The 21,798-nt window shown below is 33.3% G+C and overlaps 1 protein-coding gene across 1 annotated transcript in view; it reads left to right on the top strand.

The window, feature by feature from the left end:
• Positions 1–21,798, top strand: part of HBS1L (HBS1 like translational GTPase) — a 46,792-nt gene that overhangs the window by 11,804 nt on the left and 13,190 nt on the right. The window contains exons 5-12 of the mRNA XM_026705534.2: positions 13,498–13,606; positions 15,867–16,126; positions 16,241–16,406; positions 17,634–17,751; positions 18,123–18,269; positions 18,921–18,995; positions 20,908–21,025; positions 21,151–21,219. Of these exons, the coding sequence (XP_026561319.1) occupies positions 13,498–13,606; positions 15,867–16,126; positions 16,241–16,406; positions 17,634–17,751; positions 18,123–18,269; positions 18,921–18,995; positions 20,908–21,025; positions 21,151–21,219 (1,062 nt within the window). The remainder of the gene's footprint in view (positions 1–13,497; positions 13,607–15,866; positions 16,127–16,240; positions 16,407–17,633; positions 17,752–18,122; positions 18,270–18,920; positions 18,996–20,907; positions 21,026–21,150; positions 21,220–21,798) is intronic.

The following is a 21,798-nucleotide window of genomic DNA, read 5'->3' on the forward strand; positions in this document are numbered from 1 at the left end:
GTTTTCCTTTGAATCAGGGATAATGGCGGGAAATCACAATATTTAATTCTGAATAACATTTTACATTCCCTTCTTTTACAAAGTTAAATAATATACCTTTAGGCCTAACATGCCTAAAAGTTTAATGGAAATTTGAATGTTATATATGAAAGTGTATTTTTAATCCTAAACTATCATGCCCATGTGCCTTTAATAGTTTTATTCACAATATTTAACATATATTTCTTGGCCCACCTTTTAAGCTCCCGTTATTTATGTGGTTAAATGTAGAGAAAAACCTCTGTACAAGCTACATCTCATTGCAGATTTCCAGGGAACCTGTATAGTTTATATATATAAATATAAATATGCGTGTGTGTGTGTGTTATTTAGCTTTGTTCGGATATTTTCCCACGTCATTATAGTAGTGCTTTTAAAGTTGTAGCAATGTTTCAGCAGAATCTCATCTGCCATCATCAGGCTTCTGTATTGTGTTCGTCAGACGATGGCAGATGAGATTCTGCCGAAACGTTGCTACAACTTTAAAAGCACAACTATAATGACGTGGGAAAATACCCGAACAAAGCTGAATAACAGACATGCAAGTACCCTTGAAAACTTAAGATATATATTTATATTTATTTTCAGGTATATTCTGTTTTTATTGTTTTTATGCTTTTATTATTGTTATTCATCATCCTTGGATTGTGTTACATAAGATGGACAGACATATAAGTCTTATATTATGTTCATATACAGTTATGAACATTCTGCTTACAACTGTATATGCCCTACGTTTCTTGCCAAACTAACTAATGAGTACAACAATATGCTTGAAAAAGTGCACAAAATCTATTGAAACTGTAGGAATTGAAAATATGAATGTTAACTTTAGATTTCTGAGATCTACACTAATATGACTAGCATACCCTGACTATGCAAAATAATAATAATTCCGAGTAAGCGAAGTTATGTAAATCTGTATGTAACTTTTTGGATGAAGAATTTGGATTGCCTTGCAGTAGATTATTTTATTCCTTATTAGTGTAGGGTTAAGAGAAAATACAGCTCTACTTAGCATGAACAAGTGGTGTTAACATCTTAGTACTCAGAAATCTTTTTTTCTGTCTTATGGATCACAAAAATACAACACGAATAAGAAGACCTCATTCAAAATAATGTAATTAAAAACATGTAAATATTGAAATAACTTATTTATTTTTTCATTATTCAGAACAATAAAATGCGGGGTATTAAACAATGTCTGTGTAAAAGTGTCTCTTGGGACATTTGCAAGTCACAGAATCTGTCTGATACAGCTGTGTGTGGGCTTCTGAAAGGAAGTGGCTTATGTCAGAAGCAGTGAGAAACATTTAAAAAAAAATTAAATTCAGTTTATATACACCTACACTGGAAAAAATGACACTCCAAGATCTTTTCCCTAAGATGTTGGTTTGCAATGTTAAAGCCAGCATACGGTGTTTTGGAAGAATATTGCTTAGAAAAGTGATAGTGGATTTCTTTGATATATATATATCAACCAATAATTTACATTAAAAAAAACCAGTAGGTTCAAGGTAAGATAATTTAACTGAAACAAAATTTATTTTTTGATGGTTATTCCATCTAAGGCTTGTTTTAGTATTTAGAAGTCCCATTGCAGAAAAATATCTATCTGATAAGGGAATTCACAAACACATATAATAACAATCTTGTGAGTTATAACTCACATTTTCATAATAAGGTTAGCTAGAAAACTTAATTTTATAAGGTTTTATATCCATCCTAGATTATTACCTTTTCACTTCAGGCAAGCATTGATAGCTTTCTATATTTCTTTTAATAGCTCTGGAAACAGCTTTGCAATTTGTCATATGTAACATTTTTTTTTTAAAAAAAAAGCCAAAATATTCAGAATATTTACTAATGTAGGTGTTTACTTACTGAAGTTCATATGCTGCTCCAAGCCGAGTCTAAGCAGTTTATATTTCCTTGTTAAAGATTAAAAATGTAAAAGCATATAACAAAAGAACAATGATCAGAAACAAATAAAATCCCAAGGAATACTATGATAACCAAATATTAATAAACAAATGCAGCCCATGATGAAGGTTCCAACTTATATTAGTTTGTTTCCCTCCCTTCTTTTTAAAAGCCGAGGTTTTATGGCTTTCCTAAAACAACTGTGTTGAGGTTAGTGTGAAGTTTAGAGGTAAATTGTTCTAAAGAGGAGGTCTGCAAAAAGAAAAAAACAAACCCTCAACTCCTTGGTCTATGTGGATGCCAGTCTCTTAGAGAATGGATTTGGAGCAGTTGTTGAACATACAAACATCACTAGGGACAGGTGTTCTGAAGATGCCCAGGTCCTGAGCCATTAAGAGCTTTAAGAACAATAACTAGTACCTTGAATTGCACACAGATGCTGATTGACAAAATACGCAACGTTCAAAGCTGGATATTAAATGGAAGGATTTTGGAACCCCATTACTTTAGCATCTTAATTCTGTATAGTTGAAGGTTCTGGATGATCTTCAAAGATAAACCTTCAAAGATATACCAGTTAGAATGAAGTATAATGAGTCCTCACAGCTACACAATCTTAAAATCATAGAATACTAGGTTGAAAGACACCTTGAAGGTCTTCTAGTGTCCAACCTCCTACCCAAGGCAGAAGTCCTTATAATATCTAGGACAAATGGTTTCTTATCTTTTCTTGAAACCCTCAAGCAATGGAGCACCCATCATTTCAAGAGGCAGGTGGTTCCACTGTTTAATAGTTCTCACTGACAGGAATATTTCCTCCATGTTTCCAAGTTAAATCTTCCTCTGATGAGTTTCTTGTCCTACCCCCAGGTGCTATGGAGAATAAATCAACACGCTCTTCGCTGTGGCAACCCTTTAAGTAGTAGAAGACCGCTATTATGTCTCCTTTCAGTCTTTTCTTTCTTAAGGCAAACATATCTACAGGTAGTCCTCAACTTACAACCACAATTGAGCCAAACATTTCTGTTGCTAAGTGAGACATTTGTTAAGTGAATTCTGCTCCATTTACAACCTTTCTTGCCACAGTTGTTAAGTGAATCCCTGCAGTTGTTAAGTTATTAACACAGTTGTTAAGTGAATCTTGCTTTCCCATTGACTTCGTTCATCAAAAAGTTGCAAAATATTGCTATTACCCCTCTGTTCATGTAGCCTAGGACTGCACTGTTTTTTTTTTAGTAGTGCAGCAGACTGCTGACTCATACTTGAGTGATGGTCCACCAGGACATCTATATTCCTCTCAAAGCACTGCTGTTGGGCTCTGTAGTGCCTATCCTGTATCTGGTTTTCCTGCCTAAATGCAGGACGTTATTTTTCTTGATGCTAAACTGCATCCTGTTGGATAGAACGCAATACTCAAGTATGTCAAGATCCTTCTGAATCTTGAGCCTATCTTCTGAAGTGCTAGGAATTCATCCTAGTTTTGTGTCATCCACAATTTTTATGAGTTCCCCTTCTATCACCTCATCTAGGTCATTTATGAAGATACGAATAGCACTTGGCCCAAGACAGAACCTTAAATAAGTCCACTGCATACTTTCTTCCTTATAGATGCAATTCCATTAACTACCACCCACTGAGTTCAGTTGGTCAACCAACTGCAAATCCATCTTAGTAGAGGTACTGTTTATCCTCCATTGTTCTATTTTTCCCAGAAGTAGGCTATGGTCTACTTTATTAAATGTTTTACTGCCATCTAAATATACTATATTCAGAGCATTTTCTTGGTCCATTAAAGTCACTTTAGTAGAGAAGGCAATAATATTTGTTTGGCATGAGCTGTTCTTAATGAACACATGCCTGCTTCTACTAATCACCTAGTTCGTTTCGATATGTTGCTTGATTGTCTTTTCCAGGATTTTTTGGGGGTAATATGATTATCCTTGATTGAATTATGGTGAATCCTTGTATAATATGGTTACTCCCTCCCAACATTCCTATAACCTCCTGTTAGTATCAAGTCCAGTATAGCTGACCATCTATTTCCCTCTTCCACCTGTCAGGAACCTCAGCTCTTTAAGCAAGACCTGTGAATCCAAAAGCATTCCAAGTTTATGAACCGCTTCTACATGAAAAGTGTAGTCCCATTCATAACAAAGATGGAATATCCCCGTAATTAGGTTTCTGCACCAAAGCTACTCTGTTTTGCTGGAATTAAGTCTGTGCTTGTACTTTTCCATCTAGACTCTTAACAGCCTCCAGGCACCAGGATAGGACTTCTCACAAATTGCTTGTTCATCTTGGGTCAAAATATATAGCTGGTTGTCTGCATATTCTGCTGGTGAATGAACTCTCCCAATAGCAATATTGTTAAATAACAGGAGGAAAAGCAACGAAAGCTGATACCAGAAGAACAAAGAACATGACTGCTCCCCCCTCTTATTGATTGGAATCTCCCCTTCAGGAAGGACAAGAACCATTGTCAAAGAAGGCTTGCCTGCCATACCTAGAGCTAAGAGGGTTGATGCTCCCCCACCCCCCGCCAAAAATTAGATTTATGTCAGTGTTCACAATTTCGGATTTAGAGTTCAAGTGTTGGAATATGGAATAAGTTATTCAGTTTTTTTTAAATGTTCTATTAACTTGGCACTATTACTGGCATTATGACATACAAATAAAAATCAAACCAGCATGCCTTTGTACATGAAATCATGAATCAAAACTAGCTTTCCCAAACTGGTATTGTGTCCTTAACATTAGTACTGCATGCTGCATGTAGCATGGCTAAAACTAAGTGTTATATGAATGTTTTAACCTGAAAAACCTGAAAGCAAAAAAGATCAACATCTATGGCACAACTGATAATGATCATAGTACATGGAAAATTAGAAGTAGAGCATGAATTAATTTATCACATGAAATCAAAGAAGAACACAGAGCATTTGCAAAGCTAAGTGAAGGGAAAATTATAATAAATCTGAAAGATGGTGGTTTGATCTACAGTGAAATTATGCTTGGAAATGAATGTTTATGTTCAATTATGATGACAGAGATAAGGTATGAATAAATTGGTATCATCTATATTGCTGAATAGTTAATAGGCATAGATTGGTCATCGTTGCGGTTGTGCTCCATTGAAGAACAATTATGCATGGGGGGAATGAATAATGTCCTGAATGAAAGCAATCTGATAATTTGATTTAGTCAATTTATTGATATATTAACTCTAGAGACACTTAGCATTTTAGGTGGCATGAATGGATGAACCAGACAATACAGAAAGTGTACAGAAGTGAATACAGAAAAAAGCTTTGAGCCAAGAATAAATGAGACAGCTGAGTCTTAGTAATTTTTCTGAAAAAATGCCATAAAAGTGGGCAGGTTTTAAAGTTTTTCTTTATTATTATAATGCAACAAAAGAACAAAACATACAAAGTAAAATAATAAAAAAACTGTAATAGCCACATAAATGCACCAAACACTTAATATATCATTAAAAACAATACAACTCAATTGAACAACAAATTAAAACTGTCCAGATATAATCATATTGTCTTGTTCTTCCATTGCATCAATAGACTCAGATTGAGTAACTTAAAAAGAAAAATGATAACATGCTTTGCAATGAAACTAAAGTGAGTGAATGATGGAAGAACTATTTCAAAGATTTATATGTTTATGGCAGCAAAGATAAATTTAGCATAAAACTGAGAAAGAGATCAGTTATCGAAGATAATGACAATTTAAACTTGGAGAATATTCAGTACTTAATGGCATACATTCACAAAAATAACATTTGAGCAAGAATGGCTTCTTTACATGTTACACAACAAGGCAAATTTAAATATCTAGAGTTTAAAATTTAAATGACCTTTAAGTGCAAAAGAAACAAAGTTGAAATCAAACATTTTTGTTGTTGTTTATAATAACCACAGTGGGCATACTACTTTTGAAATCTTGCCAAAAACATCTTCAGGGTTTTAAATAGGTAGTCTACAAATAGTTCTTGTCAATAGCTGGTTGCTTATTGGATGTTTGAGGTTATGATAGACTTCCCCAGAACTACTTATGACCATTTTTGAAGTTATGATGGTGGCACCACCATACCCAGGCAGTCACCTGTGTTTTAGTTGCTTGGCAACTGGCTACAATATACAGTCATTTGCAATATCTCAGTGTCATGTGACTGCAATTTTTGGCATGTTTTGCCAGTTTTTGACTTCTGGTTTTTAGAAAAAAAAATGCCCATTTGGTGAAAATGGACATGCTTAACGACAGTGTTTACTTAATTTTTTAATATTAATAACATGTCAAAAGAAAAGGAAATTATGTTGAATCATATTGTTGAAAATAATATGATAGCAAAGGCATACAGTGTAACTGGAGAAAAATTGGATGATTTTTATTTATGGAGTAGCTTTGTAACTTGTTTAACATCTGTGTGAGAACAGTATTAGTGCCCAACAGTTGGAAGATGCTGTTAAATAGAGGAAAATGTAACCAAGTTGATTGCAAAAACCATGTAGAATTTAGTTTTTTAAGTGTATTTGGAATTTTTTTTCAATTTCTGTGAAAGTGTATGAGTGTGGCACTAATGATCAAAATTTGAGAAGTGTATGAATGTATGAAAAGTTGATGTCTTTCATTTGAATTAGGAAAATATATAAGAAAATGAAAAAGCTTGAATTTTTGAACATTTTAAATGTTGAATTGAATGTTTTGCAATACATGGACTTGAAGATTGATTGTTGAGCATGCTGAGTGGATGGATGTCCAGTCAATGGAAACAACTAGAATGTTTAGCAAATGTTTCAACACCTAATAACAAATGATACAACGATGTGTGATGTTTCTTTGGCTGTTATATATATTCATGCAAACATATAATAAACAACTGTACGACATTAGAAATATGTTCATTTGAGATGTGAATTCATTTGTATGCAAGTGCTGCTCTGTTGGCTGAGATTTTAAATCATTTGTAGCAAATATTAGATTATATGATGTAACAGTTTAGATCTGATAATGCTTTAAAAGATCAAGGTAACCCTGGTTGAAAAAGAAAGTGAGTGAATATTATTATACTTGCATTGCAAAAATCTGGAACAGATACATGAGTTATATTTGCTAGAATATTTTCTAAAGATGTGAACATGGAGTAAGAAATTTTTGGATTAATAAATGTTGCTAAATGGTTGGATGGTAGTATGTTGTCATTTGCAAAGAGTGTGTTTTGGGGAGAAGCAAAAATCACTTAGATCATGCTACTACCCCACTTTGTTTTATGAAGTGACAGATGAGTATGTTAGGAAAAATCAAAATGAATGCAGTGGAAATGAATTATTTTAATAATTAGTGCAGTAAAGCAACAGATAGAGCCAGAAATAAATAATGCACGAATATGGCTTGAATTAATGAAATTAGTGTCAATATAATAAAAACATGTTGGAATGATTTGATTGTAGAAAAGGAATACATTTGTGACTACAAAATGAATATTACAGAATGAATAGGCTGAAAGGAGAAGATGAAGAAATTTGTGGCTGGATGGAATTTTTTGAGATTCTCAAAAATAGGACTACCAAATCTGGGGTGCAATAATCCAGACAACTGATAAATGGCAATCAAGAATTAGTGTCTACTTGATCTCTTTTCTGTCGCTCAATGGTAATTGTTATTTTGACAACCAAGTCTAATAGTCCTGCTTGCATGGTTGTATTGGAAGCAAGGACAGAAATGATATACTAAAGAAAGTGATATATTGAATAATATTTATTTAAATTACACTTAGTTAGATTTCCTTTTCTTTCATAATTAAAGGTGGAAAACTTTTAATTTCTGGATTACTACAACTTATGTTTTTCTGTATACGTTACATAATGTTGATTAGTCTAAAGCAATGGTCTTCAAACTTGGCAAGTTTAAGACTTGTGGACTTCAACTCCCAGAATTCCTGAGCTAACATGACTGGAGGAGGAATTCTGGGAGTTGAAGTCCACAAGTCTCAAAGCTGGCAAGTTTGAAGACCTCTGGTCTTAAGTACTTCTGAGATATGTATATGTGTTTGTATGTGTTTATTGATCTTGATAAAAGTTATCACTTGTGTTATGTTTAGGTATAAGAAAGGATTATGAAGTTTCATACCCATAATATATTTGCCAAAATGGAAATATTACCTTCTAGGTTATAGTACTACTGAAAGTATTTTCTTATTTGAACATTTCAAACACTGACTCATTTCTTCAATCCCAACTACAGTAATGCATGCCCCACAATGGATGGTCTTTTACTAAATAATTATTTTGTTATTTTATATTTCAGTTGGTACAGTAGATAGTGATCATCCGTTTGTATACCTCTAAGATGTGTGTATTCTGAGTAAATTTTATTTTAAACCGGTTTGTCTAAACCATTTAACTACAGTATTCATTTCTATGTATTGACAAGTCATGTGCAGTATAATAGTATAAGATTAGTATTTATTTATTAAAACTTACTATCAAATACCTAAAGTCTAGTTTTACAAAGTACTAAATAATATATAGTTGTTATGTTAGAACTTTACAATTTACTTGTAAGATAATGAAACTTAAAACAATAGCACCATCCTCTGGTATCATAATATTAGATTTAGTGCTGGATAATATGTCATTTCTGGAAACATGAATAAATTGTAGTAAAAGTATCTGTTCGTTATATCTTATACTTTCAGTTTTACATACTCATAATGAACCAGATGTTCAACAGAAATTCTACTGAAGAACATCAACGTGGACAATATAAGCTGTCAGTTTAGGTGTTTACTTGTTAGAGAAATATTAGATCCACCCAGTATTTAGTACCGGTATTCATTATAATATGTATTTATGGTCACAAACCTGTACATATTATTCCAGAATATTTTCTGTAATTGCTAAAGAAACATTACAGTCATTTAGCAAAATTTGGTGTGTAAGAAGACTTCATAGACACTTGAGGTTATTTTTGGGAGGAGAGCTCTATATACTATGGAAGTGTACAGAACAAATACATTTGGTGCACAAATAATTGCTTTTAAAAATACTTAAATTAATAAAGTTTGTTTAAAAAAAATACTTAAATTAACTTGAACAGAACCTGTTTTACATAGTACAAAGCTTTAATTCTTCTTAAGACATTTTGTAAATTCCTGTAATGCTTTCTTTTCCCTAGGAATCTTCATATTAATCAACAGGTGATAAATATTTAGCTATTTACTTTCTTGTCCATTTTAATTTGATTTTTGATTTATTACTTGTTAATTTGATTAGTAAAGTATACATTTAAGAAAAAGAAAAATCTCATAAACTAGATCAGAAAACCCTTGATTTTAGCTATATGCAATAGCAATAGCACTTAGACTTATATACCGCTTTACAGTGCTTTACAGCCCTCTCTAAGCAGTTTAGAGAGTCAGCATTTTGCCCCCAACAATCTGGGTCTTCATTTTACCCACCTTGGAAGAATGGAAGGCTGAGTCAACCTTGGATTGGTTGGATTTGAACTGCCAAATTGCAGTCAGCTGGCAGTCAGCAGAAGTAGCCTGCAGTACTGCACTCTAACCTCTGCGTTACAGTGGCTCAGGCAACAATAAAGCTTGTGACAGATTCCACAAGACTGGAGGAAAGCATGTTCCTTTCTTCAAAAAAGGAAGTAGGAGGACCCAGAAAATTACAGAATATTATCTTATTTACTGAGCAAATTTCTGAACACGTTATTGAACTGAATTATTTGTGTGGATACTTGGATAAAATGCATCAACTAACAAAAACCGTCATAGTTTTCCACAAACAAGTTATGCCACGCTAACTTTATCTCCTTTTTGACAGAGAGAGACAAGGAATGATGGAATTCCATAGAATTCCATGCAGGACCCTGTGCTCTTCAACATTTTATTAATTAATAAAAGGGTTGAGGGGATGATTCTGAATTTGACAGGTGATGCACAAGTAGGATAAGTGGCTGATATTTTAGAAGAGAAGAAAAATATTCAGAAAGATCTAAACAGATCTAAAAAAAGTGGTCTTAAGTAGAATAAAAATTAATGGAGAAATGTAGACTTATATATTTAGGTACAAAAAATTTAAGTGATAGATATTGGGCAGGAAAGAAATAATTTGGCAGTACTATATATGAAAATGATTTGAATGCTCTTGTTGAACAAAAGTTAAATATGAAGCATTTCATATTACGCAATTGTTAAAAAGGCAGTGCTACTTTGGGATGTATTAAAAGGAGCATAGTGTACAGGTCACAAGGAATATTTCTCCCAGTTGGAATTATACTGTGTCCAGATTTGGGCACCACATTGATAAACTGACATTAGTTCAGGGAAGGCTGTTAATATGGTGAGAGGACTGGAAATATGAGGGTTGATGAAAGGAACTTGTTTATTCTGTAGAAGAGAAGATGGGGGTGGGGATGGAGATATGATACCAATCTTTAGATATCTAAGAGTTATTACATAGGGGATGAGGTACTAATTCTCTGTTGTGCTGCTGCACATGACAAAGTCTAATACTTGAAACTGCTGGGAAATAGATTCTACTGTATGATGAATTTCCTGATGGTAAGAGCAATTAACCAGTAGAGTAATTTGCCTCAAGTAGTGGTATTTTTCACTGCATTGGAGATCTTCAAACAAGATGTTAAATAGACCTCTATCCAAAATACTTTTAACAGTGGTTTATATTTGATCAGACTAGTTCTCCCTCTGTGATTCTATGAACATGCCATTTTAGGTCATTCCTGTTCCTCTTTTTTTCCTGTGAGCAGGACAGTGTTGTCTCTTCTAACTATGTTTTGTAGTAAGTGCTTTTTCATATCTTTTAAGGAGTGTTTTATTTCCAGTTAGTACATTTACTGACAAAATGGAAACATCTAAAGTAATTATTTCTAGAATATTTTGTATTCTTGGGCGTGCTCCATGGAATATTTCCTGTTAAGATGCTTTTCTTGATGTTTATGCTAAACTGGAACATCAATTCTATTTTAAATCATTTTAAAATATTTTTAATTCTTGCTGTTTAGAGCCCATATAAAATATAAATATGTCCTCTTGTCTGTTATCAGTCCCAGAGGATTTTTAGTCTTTTTAGCCGTTAATTGCTGCCAGGTGAGTGCTTGGATACTTACTATAGAGTTGTAAATGTTTAGGGCTCTGAACAGCTCATTTTAAACAAACAATATAGAACAGTATATGAGCTTTGTAAAGAAACAGTAATTGAAAGCAAATAGGGCTTTTACTTGGAAACCCCCTTTCTGTTTAGGAAATAACCTTTTTCTAAATAACTCATTGTTCTTGCTTGGAAAGTTATTTAGAAATGATTTGCAAAGAGCTGAACATTTTTGAGTGGTTAGTATAATGCTGACTGAGTCTTTTCATTGATTCTGAGCTCAGTTCACTGTCAGCAAACATAATTTAGAAGGGAGTAGAGGTAAATAGGTGGGAAGGATCCCTCTTGCTGATGCATCTTGTGCAATGCTAAATCTTTTGTAGTTCTGCAATATGGTATAATGTATATCTGCAGAAGTTAAATAGGAAAATGAAACAAAGTGAATGAATGGATGATAATATTTTAAAAACATTCTTAGAATTAGAATCATAGGGCTGGGAGGGACCTTGGAGGTTTTCTAGTCCAACCCACTGCTCAAAGTAGGAGTCCTTATACTATCCCAGAGATATAGTTGTCCAATCTTTTCTTGAAAACCTCCAGTGATGGAACACCCACAACTCATGGAGATGACTAATTGAATTGACTAATTGTTATGACTGTCAGGAAATTCCTCATTTCCATGCCGAATCGAGCTTCTCCTCATTGCTTCTTGTCCTGCCCTCAGCTTCTATGGAGAATAAATTAACCCATTCTTCCCTTCAAGTATTGGAAGACAGCTATCATGTCACCCTAAAGCCTTCTGGTTCCCTTAGCTATTCATGGTATGAATTAACCTGCAGACCCCTTATCATTTTTATTGCTCTCCTCTGCACTCTTTCTAGGACCTCAGCATCTTTTTTATATTTGGTGACCAGAACTGGACATGGTATTCCAAGTGCAGTATAGAGTGGTACATCACTTTCCATGATCTTGATTCTATCCCTCTGTCCATGCAGCCTAGAACTGTGTTAAATTTTTGGCAGCTGTCGCCCACTGCATACTTGAGTGATGGTCCAGCAGGACAGTTAAATTCACAGACGCTATTGTTGAACCAGGTACTGCCTGTAGTACTGTACCTGTGCATTTAGATTTTCCTGTGTGTATCCAGATCCCTACTTTTCTCACCCTGAACTGCATCCTGTTGCACAGAGCCTAATGCCAGAGTCTGTCAAGATCCTTATGAATCTTGAGTCTATCTTCTAAAATGTTATCAGTCCCCCTGGCTTGGGTCATCTGCAAGAGTATCCCTTCAATCCTCTCATCTAAGTCTTTTATAAAGATGTGGAAGAACACTGAGCCCAAGGCAGATCCTTGAAGTACCCCACTGCAAGCTTCCCTCCATGTAGATGTAATTGTAATGGCAAACACAAATTGACTTAAGGAGAGCCACATTCTGCCTAGAATAAATTTCACAAATTTATTAACTGAACATTTGTTTTGAACATTATTTCCAAAACCTCAGAATTTAGGGATTTGTTTTTTAAACTGGAAAAATATATAGGCTGAAATAATATGGAAATTGAACGGAACTGCATTCCCATTCTGAGCTAACTATTTAACTTCAGCATATTCCCACTAGAAAATATACTTCAGTACATTCCCACTACAAATCGCCCATTTCCAATTGACTTTAACAAGATGGTTCTTTCCCTTATAATAATACCTATCATGGTATTTGCATTTCAAAAATTATAATCAAAACCAGAATAAAGGTCAACATGATCAATAGTAGGCACCTAAGATGTAGTTTATTACAAAGGAAATAAACAGAACCAAGTCTGCAAAAAAGCTAATTCAATATTAATATGATCTAAACGATCTATTTTGGACAATATTGAAATATAATTTGGAATTGAGGATGAGACATCTTTTGTAAGAATATTTCAAATTTTAATATACAATTTAACAAATTTTAAGTTAAAAATAAAAAAAATGGGATTTTTCTTGGGAAAACCGGATATTTCATGATATATATATATATTTTAAATGACAACATTTTTTATATCTAATTCCTGTTGATGGATCAGATCCTCCAAGCCAAATCTGTATAAGAATTGGTAGAAAGAGTTGTAGAATAAGGAGAGAAAGAGAAAAGTCACAGTGGAGACAGATTAGCATGATAATTGATTTCACCGTTGCATACCAAATTTCATACAAGACCTGGGATTCTGCAGGTCTTTGCCAGAACTCAAATTAGAAAGCATCTACTCAGAAAGCATCCACTCTAATTTTTCATATTTTTCTTGTTCTAAATTTTTAAGAAGCTATTTCGTATTATCTGTTGTCAACCTATTGTGCAGGCCAATCTAGATATATACTCAGTTTGCTCTATTGTTATGGTTTTATTTTTTTCTCATTCTGCTAGGAAAAGTGAGAGATTCTCAAGCTATCAGAACAGATTCTGACATTGGGCCAAAAGTTACCAAAATGACCATATCTGGAAAGAAACAAGCTACTGGCTTTGAAGTCCCATGGTAAGCCCTTACTCCTTCATCTCAAAATACATTTTTGCTACCTCTTCTTTCCAAATAGTGAACCTCTATTGACTTTTGTTTTGTTCTGCTTTTTGATAAAGATTTAATATTATATGTGCCATTGCGTATATATAAATAGCATGGCTTCTTGTTTCACTTGTTTAAGCTTACATAAAAGGCATTTTGCATTTGTGATTTTTTTTAAGAAAAAAACTTTCACTCTGCATATTGTAGGTAGAACCACAATGTCGTTTTAAACTATCTTTCTGTAGATTGCCAGATTATTCTGAAGTGAATTCAGATTAAAGAGTTGTAAATTAAATTCTTGGCCAGATAATTTATGTGAAATGCAATCAATTCAGAAAAGAGAAGGAAGACATTTGGGTCATTCTTAAGATGCCCATGTTCTATACCGCATTGTATAACGTATGTTCTCTGTATGCCTTCCAACTGACTGATCATGGACCAGTATCTACTACATCTTATTTAATATGTTCTATTTTCTTGTAGAAATGATATTCCATCTACATGCAGTATGTTGTTTAAGAATTTGATAAATAACCTGTGCATTCTGAGTCTCTAGTGGTGGTGTGTTTACAAATGGAGAAAATGTGTATTGTTCTTGGCATGGGAGAAACATCTTGTGGCTTGAAGTTCAGCTGAACAGTTTCAGGCAAGGTTGTAGTGTAGTTGAAAAGAATCCTGGAACATTTTGGCTGTTCCAAATGTTAGTTAAAATGAACATGAAAGAGTCTAATAGAATAAGTAAGGCAGGACTGGTGCACCTCACCCCTTTCTTCTCTGTGTGCACGTGCTTTTCTGATCTTTTTTCTTCTTTCTCCCCCTTCCTTCCATTTAGTTTCTTGCTGCCATTGCTGCCTGTTCTATTGAGTTCTGTTCTGCACATAATCCAGTCTTTGCTATTTGGATAGTAAAATAGAGAGTTACATATAATAGTTAAATGTAACTTTAAATTAAAGGTCATCATGAAAGAAAGACAAAATGTTTAGTGAAGAGAAAGTTCTAATACACCAACAAAAGTCTCCTTGTATTCAATACCAGCAGGTAGTATAGAAGGAAGGAAAACTGAGTATACTTTAAAGGCCTCATTGACAGAAACAATTGGGTAGAAAAATGAATTTCTGCCAGAATAAAAAGAAAAAAGAAAATAAAGGAAAAAAGCTCTAGGATTTCTTAATGTATCATATGTGAAAAAAATGCCATCGATTGCTAATTCCTACTATAGGTCTGAAGGTCATTGGGTTCCTGCTTCACGAAAATTATCACCATTTCATATTTAGACTAGTTAATTGAAGATATGTTGCACATTTTTCTCTGCTGGAAACTTGCTTTCTCTATTGGTTCCCTATACCAGAATACAAGACTAAATGAAGCTTAGTTATTCTATAGGTATTTGAAATTCACATTCTTAAATCAGAATATATAACCAGACTAATTTAACACAGAAAATGTGTGCCCCAGAGGTTCAAATTAAGAGATCCTGAATATGTGTTCTTGTTTCCTAAATTTAAAACCTGGATTAAGATATTTTCATGATAATGTAAGACAAAAGTAAACCAATTCCTAATGAGGCAGATTTTTAGCTTTTAAGCATGATATGAGATTTTTATATTTCTATCCATAATTGGTATTCACAATAAGTGTGTGCTGCCTTATTATTATGATTCCACTATAGCACACATATTTTCTAAAGTGTCCCACCATATATACTGAAATGACATACATTGTCATTTCAAGTTTGAAACAACAATACATTTTAGAATTGCCTCTTGCCCCATACCTTGGAATAAGAAATATCTGGTTGAGATGAACGAGGACTCCCTGTGAGCTGTCCCCACAAGGCTTGTCCCTTTAGAAGCAGCTCTTTATAACTTGTTACAGCAGCATAATTAATGCATGGCATGCTGTTTATCTTTCCTAAGACTGCATCTCAAGGCAAGAAACTTAGTAGGGTAAATGGAGGAAGAGGGCTGTCAAATAATAATTTAGCATGGTTAGAATTATTTTGTATGCTATCTGAATGTTTTTTGTAGCGGCAAGAGGAAAACGCCCACATAATTCTGCATCTTATTTGAAGCTTAGTAAAGTAATAATTAATATACTTTTTCACCATAAATCTATATATAGAAGAGGCATTTTTTCTTCCATTTGAGATTGTAAATACATATATAGATAATTTTATTTTGATCTGTAGTCTTTTGAAATGTGCATTTTCACATTCATTCTCTGCTTTTTGTAGTGCAACTGTAGAAGAGAATGGACATAATACCTTTATGCCACAAAAAGGATTCTCTGCTGGAGATACCATTGCAAATATGGGAATAGCTGAGATATTACCTAAATCAACTTTTCCCTCTCAGACCATTCAAGCATCAGAAGACTCATCAGTGGTACAAACTTCTATGAAAAAGTCTGGAAAATCCAAACAACAATTAGATATAAAAGCTGAGTTGGAGAAGAGACAAGGAGGAAAACATTTGCTTAACCTTGTAGTAATAGGTATATTTATTTTGGTGCAAAAATGAAAAATATGTATAGTTCCTCTTTTTAGTTACGGGCATAGAATGTCTTCTAAAATAAATTAATCAGTGATAATGTGGTGTTTCTTTTTAGGACATGTTGATGCAGGAAAAAGTACTTTAATGGGTCATTTGTTATATCTTCTGGGTAATGTGAACAAGCGAACAATGCACAAATACGAGCAAGAGTCAAAGAAAGCTGGAAAAGCATCATTTGCTTATGCATGGGTTTTAGATGAAACAGGGGAAGAGAGAGAAAGGTGAGAAAACTACCCTTTTACATGAAAATTGGCTGTGGTAAAAGCAAAGTTGTTTTTGAGGTTTCTGTGTACCGTGTACTCAGAACATATATATAATCATATGTGATTATACTATCTAATTCTGATATAAAGCTATGGTTTTTACAAGAAACTCACTACACATAATTTTAGAGTAGTATTTCTGCCTCCAGGAAATTTTATTTCACTGAGAGACCCCAAAGATGGTTCCAAATACAATTAGAAAATATATTATTATTCGGCTATTTGTACCAGATTACTTCTGGAATTATTTGAATCTCCATTGCAGAATTAGAAATGAATTGTAGGAAGTGATAGATGGGTTAAAACTCCCTTGGGTGGTGGTAAACTTGTTCATATAATGTAACATGTAGACTAAAATGGCAGATCAATGCATATTTATTCATATCACAATTATAATTGTTTTTTTGATATAATATGCTCTTACCCCTAACCACGATCACTTATTGCACCAACTTTCCGAACTTACAATACAGAAGCCTGATATGGCAGATGAGATTCTGCCAAAATGTTGCTACAACTTTAAAAGCACAACAATGACGGAAAATACCTGAACAAAGCTGAATGACACACACACACACACACACACACACACACACACATATATATATATATATATATATATATATATATATATATATATATATATATATATATTATGTATATTATGATATATATGTATGTATGTATGTATGTATGTATATATATATATATATATATATATATATATATATATATATATATATAAATAAATAAAATATTACTCTCCTGTTTTAACTCTCACATTCTGTGGGATATTTTTGACACTAGTTGATCAAGAAGATGTGAATATATGAAAGACTAGAAACCTCTTATGGACTTTTTTTGCTGAAAATGAGAAAAAATGAACTGGTGATTTATAGATTTAAAAGGGCTGAATATGGGAAGCAGTATGTTGATGTGTAACTGTAAAGAAGGACGCGAGATACCAAGATTAAAATTTGCTTCTTTATATTTTATTTCTTTGCTTTCTGTATTACTTTTCATATTTTTCCTATTTTTTTCCTTCTTTAAATCTTTATATCATTTCATTTTATTTCTGTGAAAATCTATAATAAAAATTATATATAGAAAAAGGAGATAGGATATACAGATTGATTTTGAATATTATTATAAATGATCCATTGTTTACCTGTTCATTATTTGTAGGGGAGTGACAATGGATGTAGGTATGACCAAATTTGAGACAAAAACAAAAATTATTACACTCATGGATGCTCCTGGCCATAAAGACTTCATTCCAAATATGATCACAGGAGCTGCCCAGGTAATGCCTTTCCTAGTATACATAAGGCACTTTTAGATTTAATTGGAGTATTCACTGGCAGTTTGACTTCCCCATATTATATATATTACATCATGGATGCAAATTATATTGTGACAATCAGTGGAAAGAAATTATTCTTAAAACATTATTACTTTACTGGGGACAGTTTAAAATGTTATTTTTGCACATTATAATTCTATCAACAAAATGAGAAATGTTGTGGTGTTTCATTTGAAGTGATTTAAGGAAGCCTTCAGTATCTTTATGATAAGACAACAATAAGAAAAAGGGAAAAGCATTTTAGATGTATCTAGTCTTTGTAAGATTAACCTTTACCCAAGAAATACAACTAATCAAGTGGTTTTCCTTAGGCTGATGTGGCTGTATTAGTGGTGGATGCCAGCAGAGGGGAATTTGAAGCTGGTTTTGAGACTGGTGGACAGACACGAGAACATGGTCTTTTAGTTCGATCATTGGGAGTAACACAGCTAGCAGTTGCAGTCAATAAAATGGATCAGGTATTGCCTTGATATATTTTTTTTGAAAACATCTTTTATAAATATAAATAAGCTTATTTTATCAATATGCATGAAGATAACAGAGAGAGGAAGAGAAAGATTTTAGATAATATTCACTTTGAAGTTAATCTCTAGTATATTTTGAATAAAAGATAGCTAAAACCTAAAATAGAAGAAAACGGTGTAAGCAGCATATATTAATAAAGTTTTTGCTTGCGTTTCCTGTTAAATGATAGATTAGCCACACTGATGCTAGCCTGTTAATTTCTTCAGTATGCCTAGTTTTTTGCTTCATTATATTATTATTAATCCAATACTTTAAAATTAAGAATTAAAATTTAATTCTTAAATTTTGTTTTGTTACGAGACATTGCCTGATATAATTAACCTCGTAGGATATTGTAATCATTCCTTAAAAAATGTTAAGTCCACTTCACATGCATTTTTAATTGAACTGGCATTTGAATACATTTTAAAATGTTAACAGATCACATTTTCTACTACATTGCCATCTTAACCTGATAAAGGAAAGCAGCAAGGAGTACAATGATAGTGATATTTCTTGGTTGATAAAATATAATTTTCATTTGTACTGGAGTAGTGTCCAAATATGTTACTATTCCTCAGCAAAGTATTATGTTTATATTATAGGTCAATTGGCAACAGGAACGATTTCAGGAAATTGTGAATAAACTTGGACAATTCCTTAAGCAAGCTGGCTTTAAGGTAAACAAAAGGTTATAAAATAAAAAAATAAAAATAAACGCTTTCAGTAAAACACGGAGTACAAAAAATAAAAATGTAAATACATGCAATATCATTTAAGAATTCTTAGCTAACAGTTATGGAACCTGATAAAAAAGTGTCAGTTTGATCTAGTGGTTAAGACATCAAGGCTAGAAATGTAGAGACTATGAGTTCTAATCCTGCCTTAGGCATGAAAGCCAACTGGATGACTTTGGGCCACTCACTCTCTCCCAGCCCAAACCACCTCACAGAGTTGTTGCTGTGAGGGAAATAGAGAGGAAGGTATGTTCACTGCCTTGAATTATTTTTAAAAATAATAAAGGTGGGGTACAAATATAAACAAACAAACAAATGCCCAGGGAGGTTCTTAATGGGAGAAGTGTCCCCTTAGATAGATAAGTCTGATTCATCAGGTCTTTAAAGGTCAGTACCAGCACCTTAGATTGTGTCTGATAAGCAAGTGGAGGAATCACAATCCTGGTATTTTGTAGTAGGTAGCAGTAACTGTTACATTTTGTATGATTTGAGGCATGTATCCCTTTCAAGGGTGCAAAATGTCTTGTAGTCAAAATGGGATATATAGCCAAGGCATGGATTGGATAACCAAATCAGGAATGGTTGTAGTTGCTTCCCTGGCTATAATTGTTAAAAATTACTTCTCACTACAGCAAGCACTTGGGAATTTAATGACTGTTGAGGATTTAATTTATTAATTAACATAGCCACTCATCTCACCTATGTGACTCTAGGCAGAGTACAATAAACAGTCAGATAAAACAGTGGTACAACAAGAATATAACACAATAGTTAAAATTTAGAACAGCTTAAAACCCAGATATAAGTAAGACTGTGGAAGAATGGATCAGCATCCTACATCTGACTTGTGGGCTCGCTAATTCCTGAGATCCCCAAGTTAGTTGAAACAACCAAGGTCTGAGGGATTTCCTAAATGCCAAGAGGGTTGATGCTAACCACATCTCAGGGAGATGTTCCATAGGATCAAGGAACACGCTTAAACTACTGACTTCCTTTTCTAGAATGAATACAAGCTCATCGAAAACAGATTTAATTGTACTACTTACCAAGAGTACTACCTGTATTATCTGGATTTAATTTCATCCCATTCTTTCCCTTCTGGCCTCTAAAGTGACTTAAACCATTTCAAGAGTATTGATTACTTCATTGGGGTTTGATAGCAAGGAGCAGTAGAATTATGTATCACCACTGTATTAACCTCTCCCAGTGGTTTTGTGTAGATAATAAATAGTTGGTGGGGCAAGATGAAGCCTAGGGGCACTGTGGGACAACAAAGGATTGGTATTCCCAGATCACCTTCTGGACATGTCCTAATATGAAAGATCAGAGCAACTACAAATCAGTGCCTTCAAAATCAGATAGTTGTAAAAGGTATAATGACTGAGTGTACTGAAAGTTGCCATGATGCCTTTGAGAACAGGGTGGACTATACTCCTAATTCATTTCCCAGCATGGATTGTGCCTTATGTTTATAATCTATGGTGGCTGCATGATCCAAAGAAAAGTTGTATTAGCTTTCAAAAATTGCCTCAAATCACCTTTCACAAACTGAATCAGTCAGGACAAAAATGCCTTTGGTACAAGTACACAAATGATAATGCTTGAACTTTAATATGACCCTATTAACAATGCCAGGGACGGTGATTTGAATGATTTCTACAGCTCTATTGCTTTTTAAAATGGTCTTAGTTGTGTCTGAATTTTAAACTTTATCAGGTAACTTTATTATATGAAGTTTTAAAAAAACTTTCCCAGAAAAACAATTATTCTTAATTTGAATTTCAGAGGCTTGCATTTAATAATATAGAGTTAATTATTGAATTTGCATTGCAAAATAAACATTTAATTCCACCAGGAATCAGATGTAGCTTACATCCCTACCAGTGGACTTGGAGGTGAAAATCTTGTCACAAAAAGTCAAACAAGTGAATTGGCAAAATGGTACACAGGAAAATGCTTGCTGGAACAAATTGGTAAGTCTATACATCTTTGAAGATTGGAAAGTGTTGCAAACATAATACCAATAAGCCATATTACACTCCAAGTAAAATATATGTCTGTTAACACAATATATATTGATTTATTGATTTATTTACAGATTCTTTCAAGCCACCTCAAAGATCAGTTGATAAACCATTCAGATTATGTGTATCAGATGTTTTTAAAGGTATGTAGTAAAGTCTTCCCAAATGGATTTACAAAAGAAGTTTATTAAAGTTTGGATAAATCTTGTATGAAGGGACAAAAAAGAATGAAAAAACAAGTTGTATATTACTTGAACGGACTAAAATTGTAGAAGTAAAAGGAAGGAATATAAAATTGGTTTATTTGATCAAGGTTAAAATAGATATGTTAGTTGTGGTAACCCTTAATGGACTTTGGCTAACACCTGAATTGCAATGGAACTTATGGATTTCTTTATAGATAAGAGGAGGTGAAATATTATCAAAATTCTTTATTCTTTATACTTTAATATATTTCCTTCCTTCCTTCCTTCCTTCCTTCCTTCCTTCCTTCCTTCCTTCCTTCCTTCCTTCCTTCCTTCCTTCCTTCCTTCCTATATTTCAATTTGTATTATGTTTTACTATTGCAATTATAATCTTTAATAAAAATATTTTTAAAAGTCTCACCAAATGTATTTTTGTAAACAATTTACTGGAGTTATGTAAAGTATCTGAAATAAATGTTTCACAAAAAGCATGTTAGAAAGTGCTTCTCTTTAAACATTTAAGCAATAACATTTTTT

Source organism: Pseudonaja textilis, chromosome 1, assembly GCF_049901715.1.
Source record: "Pseudonaja textilis isolate UNSWEBS1 chromosome 1, rPseTex1.2, whole genome shotgun sequence".
Taxonomy (NCBI): Eukaryota; Metazoa; Chordata; class Lepidosauria; order Squamata; family Elapidae; genus Pseudonaja; species Pseudonaja textilis.